Source organism: Montipora foliosa, chromosome 9, assembly GCF_036669935.1.
Source record: "Montipora foliosa isolate CH-2021 chromosome 9, ASM3666993v2, whole genome shotgun sequence".
Classification (NCBI taxonomy): Eukaryota; Metazoa; Cnidaria; class Anthozoa; order Scleractinia; family Acroporidae; genus Montipora; species Montipora foliosa.
The window spans coordinates 14,282,069-14,305,689 of record NC_090877.1 but is presented as its reverse complement, the minus strand read 5'-3'; the positions used below and the strand labels follow the sequence as shown (position 1 = coordinate 14,305,689).

The 23,621-nt window shown below is 40.3% G+C and overlaps 2 protein-coding genes, 1 non-coding gene and 1 pseudogene across 3 annotated transcripts in view; 2 read left to right on the top strand and 2 right to left on the bottom strand.

Moving 5' to 3' along the window:
• Positions 1-1,520, bottom strand: part of LOC137972191 (uncharacterized) — a 41,559-nt gene extending 40,039 nt beyond the window's left edge. The window contains exons 1-2 of the mRNA XM_068819045.1: positions 1,444-1,520; positions 1,050-1,180 (exon numbers count right to left, since the gene is read on the bottom strand). Coding sequence (XP_068675146.1) covers positions 1,050-1,115 — 66 coding nt within the window. The 5' untranslated portion in view covers positions 1,116-1,180; positions 1,444-1,520. The remainder of the gene's footprint in view (positions 1-1,049; positions 1,181-1,443) is intronic.
• A 2,884-nt stretch (positions 1,521-4,404) lies between these two features.
• Positions 4,405-15,067, top strand: LOC137970971 (disintegrin and metalloproteinase domain-containing protein 12-like). The gene is made up of 3 exons (XM_068817657.1): positions 4,405-4,973; positions 5,317-5,911; positions 10,344-15,067. Exons 2-3 carry the CDS (start codon positions 5,681-5,683, stop codon positions 12,546-12,548), a joined length of 2,436 nt encoding a protein of 811 aa, XP_068673758.1. The 5' UTR covers positions 4,405-4,973; positions 5,317-5,680; the 3' UTR covers positions 12,549-15,067.
• Positions 13,436-23,621, top strand: part of LOC137971482 (disintegrin and metalloproteinase domain-containing protein 12-like) — a 16,871-nt pseudogene continuing 6,685 nt past the window's right edge.
• Positions 21,964-22,036, bottom strand: Trnat-cgu (transfer RNA threonine (anticodon CGU)). The gene has a single exon. It is a non-coding gene; the product is annotated as a tRNA-Thr (tRNA).

Below are 23,621 nucleotides of genomic sequence, written 5' to 3'. Positions count from 1 at the left end.
TGCAAAATGTGAACTTTTCATGTCAGAATTGGAACAGGATCAATACAAGGCAAGTTGCGATAGTGTGGTGATCAATAGGGAAGTTAAAAGTGGAGAGAAAAAATCTAAGGCTTTGCAGCCTTGGTGGGAAAGTATTGCCAGAGCCGGGTGATATAAATCAAGTCTTCGACCATAATTGAAACCCTAACCCACTGATTGAAATCTTACTCTGGTGCTAATCTGATGTCTCTGAAATTAACCTACTGTCTGTAGTAGAAAGACAAAATTCATTCATGAGTTTGAATCTTAGACCAGCCAAAACTGTCTGTCTTACATTAATTTGTAATGAGATAGAGTTGACTGATAGTAAATTCACTTCTTTTCTGGTCAAGTACGCGCAACTCTAATTTAAAACATCCACTTTGATCTCCCAGACAAAACAGCGTCACAAAAAAAACTCAGCTGACAGAGGGATAAGTCGTTGGGAAACAATTAAGGTTAGGGTAAAACTAGATTGAATATCACGATAACTTAGAGGTTCATCAAAGAACTCAATTACCCTGGTTGAATCCACTATGTCTATTTCCCGAGGTCAGTCCCGGACCCGTCATGTCTGTGAGATGTCTTTCTTTGGGTTCTTTCATCAAAAACAAAAAATTGAATTATCGAGTTTAATTTGATTTTATTTGAGGCACTAGGCCAGTGATGGCACTTGTTCCCGGGTACGCTTAGGACAGCCTTTACCACGAGGTCGTGAAAAAAGGCCGACTTCTGTCTTCATATCGATATCCTGTTGTCAAGTTTTATATTCCTACTTCCTCTTGAACTGAAACGATTAATAAGCCGCATTCGGGAAAACGTAGTTTCTTTAGAGGCATGGGATCAAGAGATGAAAGTTTATAACTGACGACAAACTAATATCTATCAAAACCTCAACTAAATCGGGTATTTTATTAAACAGTATCTTATCATTTGGAGACGCAAATCACTTAAAGCGTTTTTTAAGTAGCAAATGCAACCCACTGTTTTTAAGAAAACAAAAGAGTGTAAATCAGCTTCTAATTGCTTACCTGAAAAGCGACTGACACTGTTATGACAGAGAGCCAGGCTGCGTCAAGCGAATTGTTGCATTCCATTCAACTATTGCGTGAATTTGCAACGAGGAAAAGACATTTCGCTCCCATTTTCTAGGCTGGTTTCCCTGAAAGCAATTATGGTTTGTTTTAATAATGCCAGTTTGAGTGACTTGCTTTTGAAATATAATCCGTTTCTAATTGATCTTTCACTGTTTTGGCAACAAAACTATTTCCGACAAAATTAGCTGCGAACGAACGTGTTCGTTACAAAGTGCTTGTCACGCAAGCTCAGTGGTGGCTGCGGTGTGAACAAAAATCGTTTAAAGATTTTCAAGAGCACGTTTCATGAAATGATACGTCGGTGATATTCTTGTTGCATGCGTGACACCTTGTCAGATAAGTCGTGTAGACATCATCAAAGGGTTAAGTAGTTTGTTATTTTTTGTCAAGTTGTGTTAGCCTTCGTAGCTGTCGGCCTGATTCAGTGGCGCGCGCGCGAGAGGCACACACGAACGGCGAAGCCGCGCGGAGAATGGGGGAGGCGCCCCTTACGTCGGCCAAAGTACTCGGTTTATGAATTTTTTTTTTCAGTGCTCGCCAACGAACAATCACAATGTAGTGAAAACAGAAGAAAAGCCTAGTCTGAAGTGTTTTGGGTGAGGAGACGGCTGACACTTCAAGCTAAAGAAAAGCCATAACTTCGTTTTAAAGGGGTACTGTCATTTTTTTATTTGCTGTTTTTAGGTCAAAAGTGGGTAGAACTCTAAATTAGTACTTACGTTCACACGTACGACAATCCTGACAACCCACTGACAAGATATGAAATACTATTTATGGCACAAACCGCTATTCGTGTTTAATTTTTGGTGTCTTTCTGACGACACTGTCTCTACACGTGAAAAAAAATTGGCCATTTTCTTCAAGTTGAATCCATTTCCATCACTTCTATCCTTGGCTGCAAACTGAACAAAGAATAGCTTCAGTGCACTTCAATGGTTATTGACAACAAAACTACAGTATTATTTTTTGGTTTTCATTGATACAAGTACGTCTTTTAGTCTTTTGAAGTTTGACTAAAATAGGGTGGCCCTACCCCTTTAAGTTTTCAGAGTTGTTTTCCTAGTTTTCAAAATTCTTTACTCATCTGTTATAAGTGAATGATCACTTGGGAATGAAATAGATCAAATTAGTTCGTGTTCATTGATTGACTCCTCAGACTCCACTTCGTCAAAGAGCTGTCCCGAGTATAAAACAAGGCAAGGTTTAGAAAAGATATTAAGTTCATTTGTATTTCGACAACTGTTTCAAAAAACAATCATAAGCGCTAAAAGGTGGCATCGCGGAGTGGCTACAGATTCACTGTTTCTCAGTTTGCAAACATCAATCGGTAACCGTTCTGCTTATTGCTGCATTGATTAAATGTTCTTTTTACCTACAATGCTGCGAGATAGTGTTATGCATCAGTCAATTCCAGCAGTGCCCATCCCTTCCCCACCCCGGGCTAACCCCCGGGCATTAGCATTTTTTTTTTAAATGGGCAAATTTCCCGGGTGGGGACACATAAGCTGTCTAAATGCCCCGGGGTGGGGACGAAAAAAAAGGGCAAATGCTCCTTCCCCTTGATCGTCGCCTTCCAACACTTCCGCAGTTTTTTTTTTTTAATCAGTGAATAAAACGGTCAACTGTTCGGCTCGCAAGATTTGTCTTGAAGTTCGCATCATTTGAATTCGCAAACCTTCTGTATTTTAACTCTACTTTCATGAATTTAAAAATTGCTAGGCTAGTTTTGAATGCGAAATGCGAAGTAGTCGTGTTTACGCAGTCTTCACGCCAGTGATTGTGATATTAGTTCACCTTGTCGCTTTTATATATTCATATGCTTACAAGTATAAAGGAAGAAATACCTAAAATTGAGAAAACATACCTTTAAAAACATCCACAAGTTTTTCGAGTCCGTGACGGACAAACCAGTCTTAAACGAAGGCCTCGTCTTTTCCGATAAACTCTTCCATGTTAATTCGAAAACACGTGTGTCAAATGCCCGGGGGTCGCCCCGGGGTAAGCTAATGCCCAGCCCCCGGGCCGCGATAAATTGAGAATGCCCCACCCCCGGGACTGACAACTTGGGGGGGGGACGATGGGCACCGCCGGAATTGATTGATGCATTACCCGCTCAGTAAATTTGCCAAATTATTACGATTTTTAGGGACCTTTGATCGGAAGACAACCTAGGACAACTACGAGTACGATTTTCCGTACTGAGCATGTGTGTAAGGTTTGGAGGCCGACATTTTTCGAAGTGCGCTTGTTCAGAACGGAAAACTCGTACACGTAGTCGTTCTCGTCTTCGATCCGATCTAAAGGTCGCTATTACCGTGATCATGACCCCGAATCTATAGTTTCCGGGTTACATTTTTAGAAATGACCAGGCAGCCACATTCGCGTGGCAAAGGACCAATACTTCCGTGGCATTCACTGCCTGAAAACTGGAGCGTGATCAGCAAAAGGTTAACCGCAATAAAACAATGATAGGATTGCACCATATCTGGGCCTCGGTAAAGTCCGGTAAACCAACTCATGTCACTGCAAGTTTTGAAATGAAGATCTCGATAGCATCGCACGGAAAGAGATTAGTATTCATCTGTTGATTAAGCCAAAAAAATTTTGTCTGCCATCTTTCCTTTTGGTTTTGAAAAGAATGAGAAGGTTCACTCATACCCAGAGATGCACAGATGACCAGATGCCAGACCAAACCTTGAAGTCTCGAAACGCCAACTACCCATTTATAACAATTTAGGGTTATCGTGAAAAACTAGTTATGGGGACACTTATACTTCGGGAATCAAGTGATGCTTAAAGTTGACCGAGGAAAGTAAAAAGTCACTCTCTGACGTTTATCAAAATGTGAGACTCTACGGTGACAATGTATCAAAATGGAATTTCGTCTGGCACCGTCCAAAAACAGTTGTTCCGATTTTACCGATATAAAGAATTGCTAAAATTAAAGTTATGGTGCATGATTTAAGGAAGTTACACGCTGATTAGACCCTGGTCATTGCTGCTACAATTAAGTTGACAAATATTACGCCAGAAAACAGAAAACTATGGCATAGGAAATGAAAATCAAGGTTTTACAACCAGCACAGGATTGTCGAGTTCACAAAAATATATATCTGGTCACCTTAGTTGTTTGTAATATTTGTTGGCAAACGTCCATTTACCGTAGTCTCCTTCGCAGCCGTTATTAGGGCGTGGTGTCACGCAACTCTCGCCCCACTGGTTCTTTGGTGGGGGAGCGTTGCGTGACATCCAAAAAAACGGCAGACTACCATTTACCGTTAATTGGATGTACAAACAATGAGCCATTGAGTTGAGATGATGTGTAAGATGTGATTACCTTACGTCCAGCCGTGAGCAATTAAGTTAACCGAAATTTTATTTCCAGACGGAAAAGGAAACTGCTTTTAAGTTAAGTCAGTTAGGTTGGCCTAAAAATACTGAACGATGAGAAGAAACGAAATCTCCTACTCAATTAATGCTTTGATCCGCCGGCCAGGCGATAAGCTGCTTGCCACAGAGGTGAAATTTAGTGTATCACCGGCAAACAAAAAAAATCCATCGACTGAAAAATAGCGATAAAACTCAATTTGTCTCTCACAGGGCAAATTGTTTCATGCTTTTGGATGATCTGGGCAGGTCATTAATGGCAAACCGGCGTGTCTGCAAAGGCGAGATACGTAAGAGCAGGAAACGACAATTGATTTCTAAAAAGTCATTAGAGCGTTTAATTGCTCCGGTCAGCGCACGAGGGGTCATTTTCAACACGCGCTGTCCTCTCTCGTGATTTTGACAACGTCTGTGAAATTGAGATAACGATCTTGATATTCACAGATGCTTTACACAATAACTTTACTTGAGGTAAGTGCTGGAAATGACCAGAGTCCAGAGGTATTCCAATCCACGTCTAGACCTTTTCTTAAGTATCTACGTTCTATATCTAAGACAATAAGTGGCTTTTAAAATGCATTCCTATTACCAAAGAGCACAAAAATAAACAAACAGTTGAATTATCTATAAGGATATCGCGAAATCTGTTTCAGTATTGTTATTGCGGGCAAACACAAGCTCGACCGTTTCTTCCTCAGCTCAAGAAGACTAATATCATGATACTTAAAAACGGTGTCCAAAGATAACCCAAAAAAAGGAAATTAATGACAACTCACTATTGAGAAACTTTGTATTTGTGATGTGTTTGTGAAAGGGCGTGAATCCCAGCCGGCATAGAACTTGAAAACTCTGATGACAACAATTTCCGGCGAAGCAAATGAGATGTATGAGTGGTATTGCAGAAGTCCGAGCTGGAGAAAAGCTGTTTCACAGATTCGGAGAATCTAAGGAAATCAAAGTTCACAATACCGAGCAGGCGAATAATTAGCAGATAACACATCTTCACTTCTCTCTCTGACATAATATTGACAGAAAAGTCACATCGTCCGCTGGCATAATTTACAGAATTTCTGCTCATCGGGTATCTTTGGTTTACATCTTGAGGCATTCGCTACTGCTTGTAAAACATCTAAAGATTTACTCAAAGAAAAGCGGAGCATTCAGCTACGGATTTCACCATGTTTCTGTGCCCAGTATGGATGCTTCGTCTCTTGGTCCTCACGTTTAATACGTACTGCTTTGGAAACGGCAATCATGCCCTAAATTTTAAGGTGTCTGCTGGTGCAAAATCCACTTTAACAAATTTAGATCCAACAGATTTTCAAGTTATCATACCGCGGCTGAAGTATATCGCAGAAGAGAACAGATCGAAGAATAAAAGAAACTTCCACGATTTCAGTAAACACAAGGTAAGCGATGAAGCTCTTTACGACAATGTCCCGGTATATTTGATCAAATACTAAAGCCGTGTTTCAGTGTGATTACAACCTTTCGCTCTGTGGGGATCCAGAAAAAAGTAAATCGTTACATGTTATTTTACAGAAACATTTTTAGCAAGTATTGCTTCAAAATGCGAGTGATATTGGTAGCTTCGTCATTGTTGTTCGCATTAAAATAACGATATACGAAATTAAGACTCGCCGTGTGAACTTAGGGCTTCGCGATTTTACGACCCCTCCGGTTTGTCGCAAAGGATTCTTCAATGATACAACGCATGACTTATATCAATAGATATGAGAACTGGCAAAGAGAACTGTAGTCATTCTTTTTATTAGTGGAGTGTTGACTGAGTTCACACGATTAATCTCGAGAGAGGAAGACATTCTCTTTCACAAAGTGATTATCGAAGGAAAGCCTTTGTCAGTCATCAGTGTTTATAGCCTTGTAGGTCACTAACGATTCAATGTCCTGCTGTTCAATGTCCTGCTGTTTACCAGTTTTAAAATATTTTCACCTCTGAAGCAACGTAATAGTACTTTTCTCTTCGTTGTACTCATACAGTTTGCCTTGGGGAGGCCGATTTTAACACAGTTCGCAAAATAAAGAACGAATCTCTAGAATCGTTGGATAATTTACATTATCAATATGCTCTCGGCTGGGGGCCTTAAAATATGACTCTCTCGAATGGGGTTAAAATCCTTGTTTACGTTACAACTCTAAAGCTTACAAAGCATGTATCGGGAGATGACTAAGTTACCAGATTTTTTTACCGAAAAATTTTAGGGCAGTCAATGGACTGGCTCTTCACGATGTAAACTATTCGTGTGTTGCGGCTAAATTTCAATGCCAAAAAATAACTATTTCTCGCCGTTAGGATTAGTGTTTCCGGATTGTCATCAAAGTCCACTTAAAGTGTCTATACGGCCAACAGGGTTTAACAGCGCTAATGACAGCCAGTACCTAAGAAGCATTGTCAAACAGTGATTTAATTCCGGCATCACAATCAATGCTGCACTTAGTAACAGCGAGGTTATCTTAAAAAACTTGAGAGTAGTTTTAACTTAATTACTCAACTAAATTTTGCGCAAACTCTTAGTCTTACAAAAAATATTCCGGCGCTTCGAGAAGTCTTGGGTGGGGTACCTTCTCGCGCCAGCGTTAAGCTGCGACGGCTTTTGTCCGAAGGAACATTGTGGGGTTCACCTTCAGATTGTGAGCGACCATTTTTCTCACGAAACGTTCTCACCCCCTGCCCGTTGTCTACAATAGATAACTAAGTCTTCCATTTGCTAAAAATTAGAACTTGATCTTTGACCTACTTTCAACTGATATTCAACGAATTGATGCATTGAAAAAAAATTAGTACCAGAATAAACTGAAATTTTGATTTTGTTTGAGTACACTTGAAATGCATTGACCATTCATGTTTAATTAAAAGTTTTAATTAGGTTCCATGTTAAGCTTCAACCGACGAAATGAATCTTATATTTTGAACTGCGGATATGAAATCAAGTGAAGTCAGGAGCCCATCTGGAGCATGCAACTTCCATACAGCGTCTGTGAAACGGCGTTTTCACAAGTAGGTTTATTTTTAGACTAGCCCTTCCCGCGAATTAGGTCAAAAAACAAAGGCAGTTCCGGCGTCAGCTTAATTTCTTGTAATTGGTCATCGGGCCCCTGTGGGATTCTCATTCGCGGGAAATTCAATCTAAAAATAAATCGGTCTGTGAAAACGCCGTTACACGAACACAGTAGAGTTGTAGGCTCCGGGTCATGGGTTCCTGGTGAAGTTGGTTATGGCGTCGCCCCGGTATCGCGAGGACACGGGTTCAAACTCTGTTGAAGTCCTGAACTTTTTAGGCTTCTCTCATGCAATTGCTAAAGTTGCGATCATAGCTGCGAGGATCATAACTTTAATTGATATCTTAAGCTTATCGACGTTTAATGTCGCGAATATCCTCTTGCTTTAGAAAAGGTGCATAGCGTTGTCCTTATACAAAAGCCTCAATTTTCAAGAAAAATATGAGTAAATTAAAAAATATCGCAGAAAACTATATGGAGGTTAGTTTCTGAAGAAATTGTGTGGCTGCGTCGTTGGGAAAGTGAAACCCGAGCATTTGGTCTGGTTAATCAAACGAGTGGATAATGGTGGAATCACCACCGTTGAAACATTGAATGGATGGTGTTTCAAACGTTAGCCCCTCGTCATCTTTGTTTAAAGTGGCTGAACACAGTTTTTCGTCAGTCAGTGATGTTCATTGAATTAATAAGGCCGGCGCGTATTTTTTAAAAACAAAACAAATATGGCGAAAACTATTTTTCTTCTTGTCGCGATGGTCTTGGAAATGCTGTGTAGATTCGCTTTCATTACGTTTTAGGACTTTTAGAAGTGATAATATTTCAGAGCAATCTCCTCCCTAGAGTCCGCTTTTCTATTGGTCAGCATACTTCCAATTTATGCGCAGTCGCAGTGAAGGTCCATTTTTGTAACCGTCAATTTGGGAAAACGAAAAAACGTCTATCAGCGAATTATGAAAAATCCGTCTGTTGAAATTCTGTGATAACAGCGGTTAAACGTACTTTATTTCCATGATTATTTTAAGCAAATGCTGCAAAAAACTAATGAGTAAATTTTGCGCAAATGAGGAAAAAGCATCTTTTTGAAGATAAAACAAAATTCCTAATCATAGGTACCAAGCAACAATTAGCCAAGGATAACGTCGATCATATTTTGATTGGAGACTTTGTCATTAGACCAACAGAGGTAGTTAAGAACTTGAGGACATGGTTAGACTCGACTCTTTCAATGAATTCTCATGTAAATAACACGTGCTCCAATTCTTTTTATTACTTGTATAATACAAGAAGAATTAGGAAATATCTTTCTAGGCGGTCCTCTGAGACGCTCATTTACGCATTTGTCTTAAGTCACATCGACTATTGTAACAGCCTGCTCTATGGCCTGCCAGCCTACCAGCTTAATAAGCTACAGAGGGTCTAAAATGCTGCTGCTAGGATAATTTTCCAGCAATCCAAATACTGGCATGTAAGACCGCTGTTGAATAATCTGCACTGGCTGCCGGTTAAATTCCCGAATAGCCCTTTTCACGGTCAGGTTTTCTCATTTGCATTACAATGTAATCTAGCATGCATATGAGGCAATTTCCTGCTATTTTGTAGTTTTAACCCGAAATTGCCTCGCACCCACGTTAGATTACATTGTAATGCAAATGAGAAAAACTAACCGTGAAACGGGCTATTGACTTTAAGATATTACTGTTAACGTACAAGGCTATCAATGGCTTAGCGCCTTTTTATCTCCAGGACCTTATTAGTCTTAAAGAAGCATGTAAATACAAGTTTCGCTCCGACTGTGATAGACTGCTACTAAAGCCTGTAAAATTCAAGACTTTAACAACGTTAGGAGATCGATCTTTTGCGGTTGCTGCTCCTCAACTATATGGAATTGATTGCCCTATGCGATTAGGAGCAGCTCCTCGGTAGCATCTTTTAAAAAGACACTGAAGACATTTTTATTCCAGAAAGCTTTTTGGTAATTTTATGTGCTTTTTAATCTCGTTTTTAGTAGGTTTTGTAGTTTTACGATTTAAGCGCTGATGAAAGTAGCAATATTGATATCGGCGCTATATAAGTTTTATTATTTTAGGCCTTGTTTTATTCCAGATGAGTTACCATGGTAACAGCCTGCAGAGCACATTGACCGTCAAGGATATAAACTTTCGTGGTAGCACTAATCAGTGACCAAGTTTGAGCTTTTAGGCAAAAACTGCATAAATATGGCAGAAACGAGAGTATAAGTGCTTAAAAACTGTGTTCAGTCACCTCAAAACAGCTTTTGTGATAAGTATTGCGTCTTTGACCCCTAATAAACACACTGCAGTGTCCGGTCTCTGTTAAAGTCACCTAAGCATTATTTGAACAAGAAAAAAACATGGAGGATATGAACATTACAATAATCAGATAACTCAACGTGAGTACCAGTTCTTTGCTCAAAGTGATGAGCTCTTAGCTTTATCCTACGCATTCCTAGTTTTCGCAAAACCCTCTTTTAAAGTCACTCTCAGAGAAACACTTTGCAACTTTCTGTGAAAAGTAATTTTGGGCTAGCCTTGGTTTTCTAGTTCTCCGCTTCGTGATTAGCTTAATTAAAAATATCGCACCACTGCTCCGTGGCTTTTCCCGCGCAAAGCGGCAGGCTGCACTAATTTTTTTTCCATCATCATTGGATGAATTCATAGTCTGGGTCTGTTGTGATTGGCTCAATCGATTAGCATACATGCAAATTAGTTACCTACAGCTGCGCTATCATGTAAATTATGGAGGGGAGCTATTGTAGCATACAGCAGTTAAAATTGTGCTCCTTCTCTTCTTTTTTCACAGTATGGAATTGCGGACTTTAAAGCAGAATTAACATTTACAGCTTTCCAGCAAAACTTCACGCTCGACTTGTTCCAAAACCACGGACTCTTTGCTGCGAAATATGAAGAAAAACTAGACGGTTTAAAGAAGAATGTCAACGAATGCTACTTTTATGGTATCCTCAGAGGAAAGAAAAAGTCAACAGTATCTTTAAGTACCTGTGAAGGAATTGAAGGCCTCGTAAATGACGGGCGCATATCCTACTACTTGAAACCGCTGACAGAAGATTCTACTGGGTTACACTTATTCTACAAGACCAAAGGTGTCATATCAGACGATCATGGGACATTTAAGCACAATATTAGACATGACAAGCGGATAAACGCACTAGGTATGCAGAGAAATGCTCTTTATAGTTTTACGAACAGAAACAATTTAAGACTTCGCAGAGAAATCAGCAAAGATGTCTTAAGCAAAACCAAGTATGTTGAACTTGTTATTATAAACGACGTCATGCAATTTGAAGCTCACGGAAAAAATCTTACAAAAACGAATCAGAGAGCAAAGCTAATTGCAAACATCGTGGACAGTATTTTTAAGCCGCTAAATGTACGTTTGGCATTGGTTGCCATAGAAACTTGGGACGTGAATGAACAGTTAAAGCCGGATGACGATGCTGATATTTATTTAGGGAAGTTAATAAAATACAGAAAAAAAAATCTTCTTGGAAAACATGCCAATGATGTGACGATGCTTTTGACAGGAGCTAAGCTGAAAGAATCGGTACGAGGAAAAGCGCAAGTAATGTCAATCTGTACCAAAAAATCAGCGGGAATCATCTACGACGCAAGCGCAAATGCTGCGTTTACCGCCAACACATTTGCTCACGAGCTGGGTCACGTGTTCGGTATGTACCACGACGACGACTTGCCCCAGTGCGTGTGCAACGCGAGTAAATCGCAAGGATGCGTTATGAGCGAGTCAATCGGGAGCGAGCCAGCCACTGATTTTAGCAACTGCAGTGTTAAAGAATTCCAGGAAGGATTGTCAAGGGGGTTGGGCTCCTGTCTAATGAACGTCCCGGAGACCTTGTTTGGAGGCCCGGTTTGCGGGGACGGGATTCTCGGACAGGGTGAAGAATGTGATTGTGGGACTGCACAAGAATGTAAGGACAAGGGAGACAACTGCTGCGATCACGAGACGTGCAAGCTACATGCGCACGCGCAGTGCGGCGATGGAGCATGCTGTGAGGACTGTAAATTTAAAACGCTAGGGACTCTTTGCAGAGAGACCTTGAACGAATGCGACATTCCTGAGACTTGTACGGGATCTTCCGGGATGTGTCCCGAGAATAACTACGTCCAAAATGGTTATCCCTGCGCGAAGAACTCGGCGTACTGTTATTTTGGTGAATGCCTGAGCCATGATGAACAGTGTCAGGAACTTTGGGGTAACGATGCTGTGTCTGGTCCTGATAAATGTTACCAGTATCATAATACACGAGGTGACAAATTTGGCCACTGCCGAAAGACAAGAAAAGGAAAATACCGAACTTGTGATTTCCAGAACGCGAAATGCGGCAAGTTATGGTGCTTATCTAAAAACCGACGACCTGTTTTAGGGATAAAACGTGACGTGATGAATTCGTATTGGCATCTTGGTGATCAGGTGATTACTTGTAAGGGCACTAGTTTAGAACTGGGCGTGAAAGCTCCCGAGGCAGCGATCACTCTCGAAGGAACAAAGTGCGGGGACGGAAAGGTGTGCTTGAACAGACAATGTAAGTCCCTTGATGTGCTGCTAAAAAAGGTGCCAGGGTGTCCCAACAACTGTTCTGGTCACGGATTGTGTACCAATTTGGGCAAATGTTTTTGTTTTGAGACTTGGACAGGAAAATCCTGCGACGAAAAGTACACAGTTGTCGAATCGACATCTAGAACGATAGCGTCGATCACATCACTGCTTTTTAGTTCGTCAAAGACGCAAATCTCTACGGAAACTCCACCAACGCCCACAAAAACTAAGGGAATTACAGCGGCTTCCGTACAATCCGGGAGAAAAATAGTCTATATCATCGCCGGTTCTTTTAGTTTTGTCGGTTTGATTGTCATTATAGCAGTGTCAGTTCGTCATTACAGGCGATATAATCGACAGCAGACATTTGGGATACAGAAAAAGAGTAAGAAAACAACAATTTTATCAAGAGCAGAGTTTAGAAGTATTTGAAATTTATTCGATTGGCCGAGTCCGAGTCCCAAAACTGAGAACAAGTGTACTCGACCGTAAGACGGCAACGTCTTCGAGAGTGTTGTCCGAAAAAAACCCGCAAATTATGGCTTCGAGAACGTTCTTCCAAAACACAAGATACCGTCAATGGTACCACGTCTATCACGAGTCGATGCCGGTTGGCATGTTCCTTTATTGTCTAGAGAGAAAAAAGTGCAGATCAAGAGAAAATTGAAAATTTGTCATTTGACGCCTTGGTCATTTTCGCAGTGGACTGCGAACAAATTTACCGAAATTTGTGTTTTTCGCTCATTACACCAATTGGTTGCAGTGTTGTCTACTTCATTCTGTCGTTTCGTAGCCTCCCCATTTGTATTACTGCGAACAATTTTGGGCGTAAAGGATTTTGAAGCACGAGTTCTGTATTTTTCAGAGTTTTCTTGTAATGCATTATCGAATGTGCCCCATACTGAGGCAAAACTAAAGGGAACAAATTTTTTCGCCATCAATTTCAATTTTTACTTGGGTTATATTTCTATACAAGAGAAATCTTGTAAATTTAATGTGTTTATTTATTTCTAATAACGTAGTTCTGTAAAACTCGTTTGGTGCTGGGCCTTTAATTTGTGAATTAGAAGGGCTTTTTCATGGATTAAATTGTTTGCATGTCTTAAATATCACAACCTACTAGTGCAGATCATGATCATTTTTTGCCCCTGCAGAGCAACCTACAGTTCATCTCTAAACTTACAGAACGAGTGGTGTTTAATCAACTTCATGAGCATCTAGTGCGCTTTGATTTATTTCCAAAGCTACAGTCAGCTTACCGTAAAAGTTATAGCACTGAAACAGCATTACTGAAGGTGCACAACGATCTATTAATGAATATGAACAATCAGAAAGTTACCCTGTTGGTATTACTTGACCTAAGTGCTGCGTTCGATACCGTGGACCACAAGATCTTACTGTCACGTCTTCAGTCAAGCTTTGGAATAAGGGGTACGGCTCTGGCCTGGCTCTCCTCGTACTTGTCTGATAGACGTCAACGTATCATCTATGATGGATGTCAGTCAGAAGATTTCAAGCTACGCTTTGGACTGCAACAAGGATCTTGTCTTGGCCCGTTATTGTTCACTATTTATTCCAGTAAGCTCTTCCATATAATACGCAATAACTTACCAGATGTACACACCTATGCGGATGATACGCAATTGTACCTTGCATTCTCACCCAATAACACCTCGCAATCACAGGCAATTGCATCAATGGAAAAGTGTATCGATGAATTACGGACATGGATGCTCATTGACAAGTTAAAAATTAATGATGACAAAACAGAATTCATGATTATAGGAACTAAACAACAACTCGAGAAGATAAGCCCACAAAATCTGACTATTGGTATAAAGCTTCAGTAACTGCTGTTACTACTGCAAAGAATCTTGGGACATGGTTAGATAACCATCTTACACTGCAGGAAAATATAAACAAGACTTGCAGAACTGCATACCTCCACATTCATAATATAAGACATATTCGGAAATATTTAACTAAAGACGTAACTGAAAAACTTGTCCATGCTTTTGTGATTGGAAGAATCGACTATTGCAATAGTATTCTGTATGGGCTGCCTGAGGTACATGTAAACAAATTACAGCGCGTTCAGAATTCTGCTATCAGATTGATAACATATACACCACGGACCTATCATATAACTCCAGTACTTAAAGCATTTCACTGGCTTCCCGTCAAATATAGAGTACTATTCAAGATAGCCATACTTACTTTCAAATCAATTTATGGACAATCACCAGAGTATTTAAAGGAACTTATAAACATTAGATCTAACACTCAATATAACCTTCGCTCCAACAATGGACTGTTTCTAACTTTCCCAACAATTAAGACAAGGAAAACATTAGGAGATCGGGCATTCTGTGTAGCAGCCCCGACAGTATGGAACAATTTACCAAAGAGTATTCGTAAAGAACAAGATTTTAAGAAATTTAAATCTCTGTTAAAAACGTTTCTATTCAAAACAGCTTATAATTGACTTTTACTTTTATTTTTTATTTTTATTTTAATTTAAATTTCCTTTATAATACTAGTTAGCACAATTATTTCTATATTTTCTTACATTTGTATTTATTCTCGTAATCACATTCTTGAGATCATTGTTGTATTTTATTTTATTTTTTATATTTTATATTGTTGTAAATTTAGCGCATAAGATTATATTCATATAGAGTTATGCGCTCTATAAGTATTAAAGATTATTATTATTATTATTATTATATGCATGCGTGGGTGCATAAATTACTTGTTGTTTCAATTCTTTTCTAATATCTTAATTTTTTCCGCCCAGAGTGTAAGATTTTTAAAGTTGGTGTTAATTTGTTTCTTTTGTTCATAACTATATGTCTGACTGATTTTGCAAGAAAATACCCATTAGATTTTCGCTTAAGAAAGGGAGCAGCCTCTCTTCAATTATAAGCCTAAGGTCTGTACCAATTGCTTAGTTTTTGCTCAGTCAATAAATACTTTGCAATAGAGAGAAGACGTCGGGTTAACTGATGGTGGCTACTAAAATCTTGCATCTCACCCAAACTTTAGACGATTAGAAGGGTTACTCAGTAACCCAAGTCGCCCCAGTTGAATTGGACAAGCTTATTAAGGCTGCTTTACAACTGTAGATGCTGCTACTTTTGACAACTTATTTCCAATCTGTTCACTCCCACATCCGGGGTCAGATGTGGGTTGAGTTTGTTGGTTCTCTACTCTGCACCGAGAGGTTTTTCTCCAGGTACTCCGGTCTCCTCTCTCCTCAAAAACCAAAATTTGACTTGATTTGCGTTAATTGTTGATTTCAGTTCACAGTGTTCACAATTAGTGCTCCAGCGCTAGAACGACTAGACACTAAAATAAAGTTCCTTTCCTTTCCTATTCCTTTTCGTGCTTGCGCTTTTTCTTTCTTCTGCTGCTCGTCATTATGATTTTGCCTCTTTATCCGGGCTTTTTCTTACTCTGTTGTTCGTTTATTTTCGCTGATATTTCGTCTATTTTCTCATGCGCTCTCAGTTGCACTCCTTCACAGGCGTTCAGCATCGTTTACTAATCGCCTGCTTACTGGATTTTTATGTCTCTCTCTCTCTCTCTCTGTCTTTTATCTTCTTTCCTCGTTGTAAGACTCAGAATTAAAAAACTTAGCTCGTGTGTTTTGGTTGCCTTCAAAATTTTGTTTTGTCGTACTAAACACAGTGTCAAATGCAATACGCTGGCCCTTCAACTTTCCAACAAAATACGTTGGTTCCTGCAGTACGACATTTTGCCTACTGGCTTACATGAAAGCGGTGGTCATGCGATGACGTCATCACCAAAACCAAACTTCCTCGCGTCGATGGGCTACCATATTTTCTTAACCATGGTTCTCCGCGCGCGCGCCCCTTCGGCGCGCACAGCATCGCTAAAAAATGGTTATATATAGGAGGGCATTTTCTGAGTTGTCGATCTGATGATTGCTGGAATTAGAAAATTCAGCATTAGTTTGTTAAACCTGACATTCAAATCATCCATAGGGCTGTTGTAACTGAGCGACTCAACTGAATTAAAGCAAAACGATCGCTTGTACAGGTTTTGTTGATTTCCTTAAAGTTTAATGCACTGCAAGCACCTTTTAGGAGGGATCTCTGAATTGAGTAAGTTCCCAGTACGAGAAGCTGATAATTATGTTAATAACTACTAAGTACAGGTTATTGGAAAGACATGTGACAATTTGAAATCTGTTCGCGACTGGAATTTACCTCCGGCGGCTGACGGAGCGGTTTTGATCTACATCAAATTATTACGGCCATTCACCAGACACGCACACAATTAAATTAGCTAATCAAGACAGAAAGAAATGAAAACGAGCGGAAAAACGCCTGGGGGCAACTCACAAGTGCTTCGCTTTAACTCAGATTGGCCGGATAAAGGCACGAAATTTTTGAGCCAACCGCAGGCGTGATCTGTATGTAAATTATCTTCACAATCTCAATGAAATATCATTCAGGCAGGTATTGAGAATGAAGATTATTATCAGGTGTGACTGATATAACACCGAATTCTCATGACTACCCGACAAAGATCTCTATGGTACTAGTTGGGAGAATTAACGATTCGATGAAAGAGCTAAAAACCCACGCTACTAGACCTTAGGTTTTCCAAGTTAGCTTAATATAAGGTTCATATTCAAATCAGTGGTTAAAATTAACAGGGGAAATTTAAGTTGTTATTTTCTTTATCAAAATGACTAGAATTTAATTAAATACAAACCCTTTGTACATTTTGAAGCCAAACTGAATGTTTTTTTCGATTTATGAATTTTAAGTTCTAGATTTTCTTGAAACAAAGAACCTGCTTTGAAACTTGAGCTTGACACAGGTTCTTATGAAAAGGGTCTCAACAAAAACAAGCTAAAGAACAAATAACAATTTAGACCGACCCACAGGTAGCACAGCTAGTCGAGGCAGGTCATTCAATAGATTCAATGGAAAATCTTAGCTTGACAGTTTCTTAAAATCTTATACGCGGGTTTTTGCAACGTTCCTTTACGAAATTTAAATTTTAAAAAAACACGTTCCTGAAGCAATTATATGTCAGACAATACGAACTAGCGTGAATCTGTTGTATAGTTTTAGGAATGCCTTAAAATTTAGCGGTTTTTTGCTTGTTAAAAGGAAAATAAAAACAGACCCGAATTTAATCCTCCCTCTAGTCAAGTTATTATTAAGTTAATTACGGCTCAAGTTGTTCTAAGGCTGACAATAACTTTATCCACTAAAGAAGTTACTAGAGCGACTTTCGTATGACCTTGAAAAAAGTGTTCGCAATTTGTTTCACGGAGCAATGTTTGGAAACATTAAAAAACAAGGCTTCTCCTTATTCCCGCCAAGGAAACTCCTAATATGGGCAGTAAACAGTTCGATTACCCAATCACATTACTGCATTTCAAATGACGTCAAAGCAAAACTTTGCAGAAAGTTCCACGGAGAGATGACATTGTTTGAATCCGCGTTTTCAAAGCCAGTGAAAATTGGCGCTGGTTTGTTTTTGTTCGATAAGCCAATTAAATGTTTTGCATTTTTTGTTTACGTTCTGTTTTTACGTTTACTTTTCAAGGTCATATGAAAGTCGCTCTATCCTATCCGACAGCTTGTCTGAACAAAGATCTCTGAATTTGCTGCTCACGTGACCCCTTCCCCTTGCGTAAGCCAACCGTTTTCGAATCCTTTTAACTTTCCACACGTATCCCAATATCCCCTAGTGCCCAATGCTTTTGACAACGGGAAGACTTTGCTAGTTGAGCATGGGCAAAATCCTATGTTGGCACCATTTTCTCTGTTTTGTTAACGTGTTGCACGTGAGAGTCTTTCATGGTCCAAGCTCGATACGCCAAGTTGATTTATGTCACCCGGAAAAGACTGCATCCGATAGTGTTAAGTCAGCGTATTCGAAAATTTGCGTATACAACCGACCCCGGTAGCCTCGCAGCTCCTACAAGGTCTCACCTGATTGGAGACCACCCTTGAGGTTTAACAAAAGAACAAATAACAGAAACAATGGACCCTAGAGGATAGAGTTGCAGCCCTTTTGTTTTAGGCCTAGGGTCCATTGTTTCTGTTATTTGTTCTTTTGTTAAACCTCAAGGGTGGTCTCCAATCAGGTGAGACCTTGTAAGAGCTGCGAGGTGACCCTACAACCGTCCACACGTATGCGAATTCGCAGCTCATTCAAAAATTTCCACTCTGGAGACCGTACTCGAAAAATTCCCGATAGGACCACCGAATTCGCCGGATACGTGTGGACGCAAGCCACATTCGGAAAAAAAATAAGGATACAAAAATTTTCGGATATGTGTGGACGGGGTTTAAGTAAAGGCATGTACGAAAACCTTCGTGAAGAATATTTTATCCATTGCATATTGTTTTTTATCCACTGGATAGAGTTATCCAACCTTTGAACAAGTGGGGACTATACTGAAGCATATGACCAAAAATCCAACGAAACTAATGCAGATTTTTCCTTTTTTAATTTACATATCGTTTCCTACTGAAAGAATAAAAACTCGCCAGTAATGATAATAGGTGGTTTTCACGTTACGTCATCGTCGCCATGTTGGTGGACGAAAACAAAAGATCTCTCATTAGCTTCTTTTGTTCGTCCACCAGCGATTGTACATTTCGCTATAGTTATCTGTGTCTCTAGAGATTGGTTGCAAACCACCTATAGAGCGTTTTCACTCACGTGACTAAAATGGATGCTAATTCGATTAAACAAAAGAAAGTACCCAGAGGATTAGTTTGGACTACCAACATGACCGCGGTTTCTTTGTTTTGGAATACCAACACGGCTGCCGTGACATCATGGTATTCAACCAATCTCTTGAGACCGAAGTGACAATGGTGTGATGGACAAATTCTAGTGGACCAAAAAAGGATTTAATTAGAGCTCTCCTGTCTTCGTCTACCAATATGGCCGCGATGAAAACCACCTATAGATCAGGAGAATGGAAATTTATCAACAGCACCAAGACACGGCGAGTTCATTTATACAAAAGCAAGTTGGCTATCTGACACCTGTCAGTACTCAGTGACTCCTGATTCCACGCAGCTCCGTTGTATTTGCGATAAGGCTCTATTGTTTCCGTTTTACAATGTTTGTGCCTATGGTTTCCTGAAGTAATCACAAGCGCCGTTGCCATGGCTGCATCCTAACCCTATAACCCGCGTCTCAAATAAGAGTGAGGCTGAAATTAATTGTTTTGATACAAATTTACTGCTCATAACTTCTGCAAATGAATACAAGTCGGCATCAGGACAACAAGGTATGGACTAGAAAACCGATGAGGACTTTATTAGACCATGGTGGCGCCCTCCCTTATAATTCCATTAAAACTCTACTGTCAAAGGGTGTGTTAAATTATTTTGGTAACATTCGGTCCGGGACACCACTATTTGACAAAACTCTAAAACCTATGACTAAAAACTGAAAACATTCCATTGAAAAACGCAAGCAACCAATAAAGTTCACTTCATCACACAGCAAAACTCTTCGCTTGTTACGAGGAAAAAAAACTACAGTTTACTTTTATGTTCCACCGAAAACTGTTGACTTGCTTGAAGTCGTTTACTTTCCGCTGCTCTTTAGTTGACGGTCCATCTGGCACAATGCGCAATTAAGGAAACACATACCAATAATCGCGTCATTGCAAAGAGATCCCTGAAAAAAAAAATCGTTATAGAGTTGAGAAGAAAACGAGACAAACTCTAGATCGTAGCATAGTCTCTTAGGTGACGCGTGTTAGCTTTAGGCGCAACGAAAACGTTACTTGGAAGTTTTTACACTTCTCCTTGAATATTGCGCTTCGCTCTACTTTCGCTGCAACCAATTGCATTACGTCACTTTGCACTGCCCTCCACTTCCTTGCACTGTTCTAAAAATGGCCACAATTTTAGTATTCTTTTGCTCGCTTGCAAATTAGCCTTGTTTGCCTCGTTCAAGGTAAAATATTCTTTTGAATTTTCAGCTTAAGTTCCCAGATGTAGTGATCGTCTTGATTGTACGAGAGTTTTGGTTCCCGGTCAAACACTCTCGTCTATGTAAAAAAGGCCGTTACACAAATCTCGCAGTTCATTTTCTGTCGTGGCACTCACCTGAATGTTTCCTGAGTTCTCAGCTTGGCTCTGAGAGTAAGTGGAGCGACCTGACCGCAGCAGCAAGGTAAAGATATCCTTCATCCATACGATTGGAGATGTTACAGAGCAGAATGCATGGACCGAACGCACCAAAGAGGCCTTTAAGGAGGGAGAAATAAGATACAGATCTCTTTTGTGCTTTGTAATACGTGCCAAGAAGTAAAATGAATGTTTTAACCCCCTCCCTCCCCTCTCCGCATCCCTCAAAAAACGCTTGTTTCTTATTCCACTCTCCAACCCACTATTCCCACTACTATCGTAAGATTCCGAAATTGAACCCTTGGAGGAAAGGTCGTCCAAATGCAGTACCCTCAAGTAACAGAGTCCCTCACTAGTAAAACAGCCCCACCGAATATATGCCCTGGGAAGGAAGGGGGGGGGGGGGCTTAAATCTGATTATTGTCCTTCAAAGTACAAGCACTGTTACGATTTCGTAGAGTTCAATTCATGGTTATCCTTCAAAACTTGCCGTGACTAAATTTTTACAGATTTCGATCTCTAACCCACACCTCATTTTAAATCTTTTCTTCAGTGACCTGGGTCTTTCCTCCCTCGCAAGTACAGGGATCGAACCATTGTAAGAGGTGTCAAATAGGCACTTCCTATCTCCAAATGCTCGCAAAAATTTAACTTTTTCTCGATTTTTACGGATTTTATATCCTCTCTCCGTGGAATACTGAAAGACAGGTTACGACCATGAGAGGTGGAAGTTTCAGCGCTAATGTGCCGATCAAATGGAAACTTCAACATCCCCCCCCCCCTCAACCGGGCAAACTCTGGGCATTTGACTATCTCTGTGCTCGAGGAGTGTGGAATTTGACCTTTGCCTGCGTGGGGTGGGGAAAATTGTCGCTAACAGCTATAAAACACGTGTTTGGACGAGATGGAAGAGTTTAAAGGAAGAGATGTAGCATTTGTGAGCGATTGGCTTACAAAAAATTTTTATTAAAGACAGGAGGAGCCGACGACGATTGTTCTTTAGTGGAGTATGACAGACAAATCTGACGATAGGGTAGGGCATTTGAACACCATTTTGGCCCGAGGGGGCGGGAATTTGAACGATCCACTCTTCAAAAGTTCAAATGCCCGGGCTTTCGCGCCCGGGAGGAAAGGGGGGGGGGGGGCCAAGGGGTGTTGAAGTTTCGAGTTGATCGGCGCATAAACCCCAAATAGATCCGTCGAGAGGTCAGAAGATTTCCCTCTTAATAAACATGAGATAAGGGACTCTTTGCTTTACCTTTTTGCCTCATTAGCAATGTCTATCGTTCTCTAATCAGTCAGCCGAGAATAAAAAGAATACCTGTGCTTTTTCGGTTGTCCTTTCGCAACTTGTATTCTATCCTTCCCACGGCGCACATCGTTCATGTATTCTTGGATTTCACCCTGACGTCACGGCCGCCATGTTGGTGTCCCCAAACAATGAAATGGCGGCCATGTTGGTGTCCCGATCCAATCCTCCGGGAATTGAATGCTATTACTATGCTAAGGTCTTCTATTGTTTTTGTTGAAAAACATGGCTGTTTATCACAGTGAGTGAAACCAGAATAACTTTATATCCACGATGAAATGTTAATGAAATGGATAATTATGAACTGCGGATATGACATCAAGTGAAGCTATGATCCTCGCAGTTATGAACGCAATTTTTGCAATTGCGTAAAGAAGCTTGACTGAACAATTCTGGACTTCAACGAGGTTTGAACCCGTGACCTCGCGATACGGGTGCGACGCTCTAACCAACTGAGCTATGAAGCCACTGACGTTGGGAGCTGGTCATTTTGTGGTTCTATCGTGAGGTCACGGGTTCAACACCCCGTTGAATTCCTGAATTTTCAGACTTCTTTACGCAATTGCAAAAATTGCGTTTCATAACAGCGAGGATCATAGCCTCACTTGATACCTTTATATGTTCGGATGGAGAGTGAACAAAAACACACAAACAAGATAAACTCACAGCTGGGTTATGTCTTCAAAGCATTGAAAGACGCCACTATTCCATTCCTTGCCATTTGTCGCTTGTAGGCTGTACTGTCAAAACACCTGAGTCATACTGAAGGCAGAGAATTGACAATTCTGCGAAAGATAGAAAGCAAAAAAGTTCAAAAACCCTGGCTTCTATGGCAACATTCAGTCCTTGCACGGCGATATTAGGGTCTTAAAAGGGAGCTGACGAAACGACGAACGCCGATTGCAGCGACGCCGCTACAAAACCATAGGTTTAGTGAGCAAAAACAATGGCTCTGCACGTGACGACGTGAAATGACCACATTCAAGGTCTTGTGGAGGACGTTAGCACATGACGCTAAATTTTCGGTGTCTCTCTCTCTACGCTTCCCAAACCAATCATAACCAGTTTCATTCCTAGACAGTTTTTACTACACATTTTTTTTTTTTAACAGTGCGAAAACGGACATGAAATATTTTCGTAACATTAATATGAATACCCCGAACTTGTATTTTTTTAAATGAGGTCCTCGTAACCGTACGTCGGTCCTCGTTTCGTAAGCTCCCTAAGATCTACGACGGCGACTTCGCGCGAAAACGTCACCTAAAAATAAAACTTTGCAACATCATCCTAAAGGCGCTGTTTACACTGCGAAACGGCCAAAATCGTTGCGAGACAAGTTGCACGAAAATTAGAACTTTATTCTACTTTCGGCAACCGCTCTTGCAACTTGCCTCGTAACGATCTTGGCCGTTGCAGTGTATGTTACACTGTGAAATTTTCGTGCAACTTGTCCCGCCACAAAGTCGCCAAAACATTGCGAGACAAGTTTGCACGACAACATTTCAGTTTAACAGCGATTGATTTCGGAAGTCTTGGCTCCATCACGTTCACTTCAAACAATATTAGCGAATGATTCGCAAAGGAAATTGAGTACGAGCTGTTTCACATATAACATAGAGAATGAAACCGGTTCGCGTTTGTATGCTCCCAGTGTCGTCATTTAAAGAGATTATAGCATTACGCGAACGGCAAAAGTGACCACGTGACCATGATTTCCCGCCATTTTCTACGTTAGCCGGCTGCTGCTTGCCGTTTCTATCTGAAAGTTCCTGAAAGTAGGCATTTTTCGTTGTATGCCGATAACGTGAAAATTTTCTTCTACGTAAGAAGTTGTTTGCGGAAAAAAAAGTACCCCAAAACCAAACCATTTTCTCCGGTATGTGCCACACAAGGAAAAATTACGGTTTTCATGGTATATAGAAACGTTTCGTAACTGACTCCTTCTGTATTTTCCTTCCATGATCTCACTTTTGGCCTCTCTGTTGACCGACAAAAAACTCTTTAATCGAAACTCTCCAATTTTTGACAGTGGTAAGGATTTTCATTTTATAA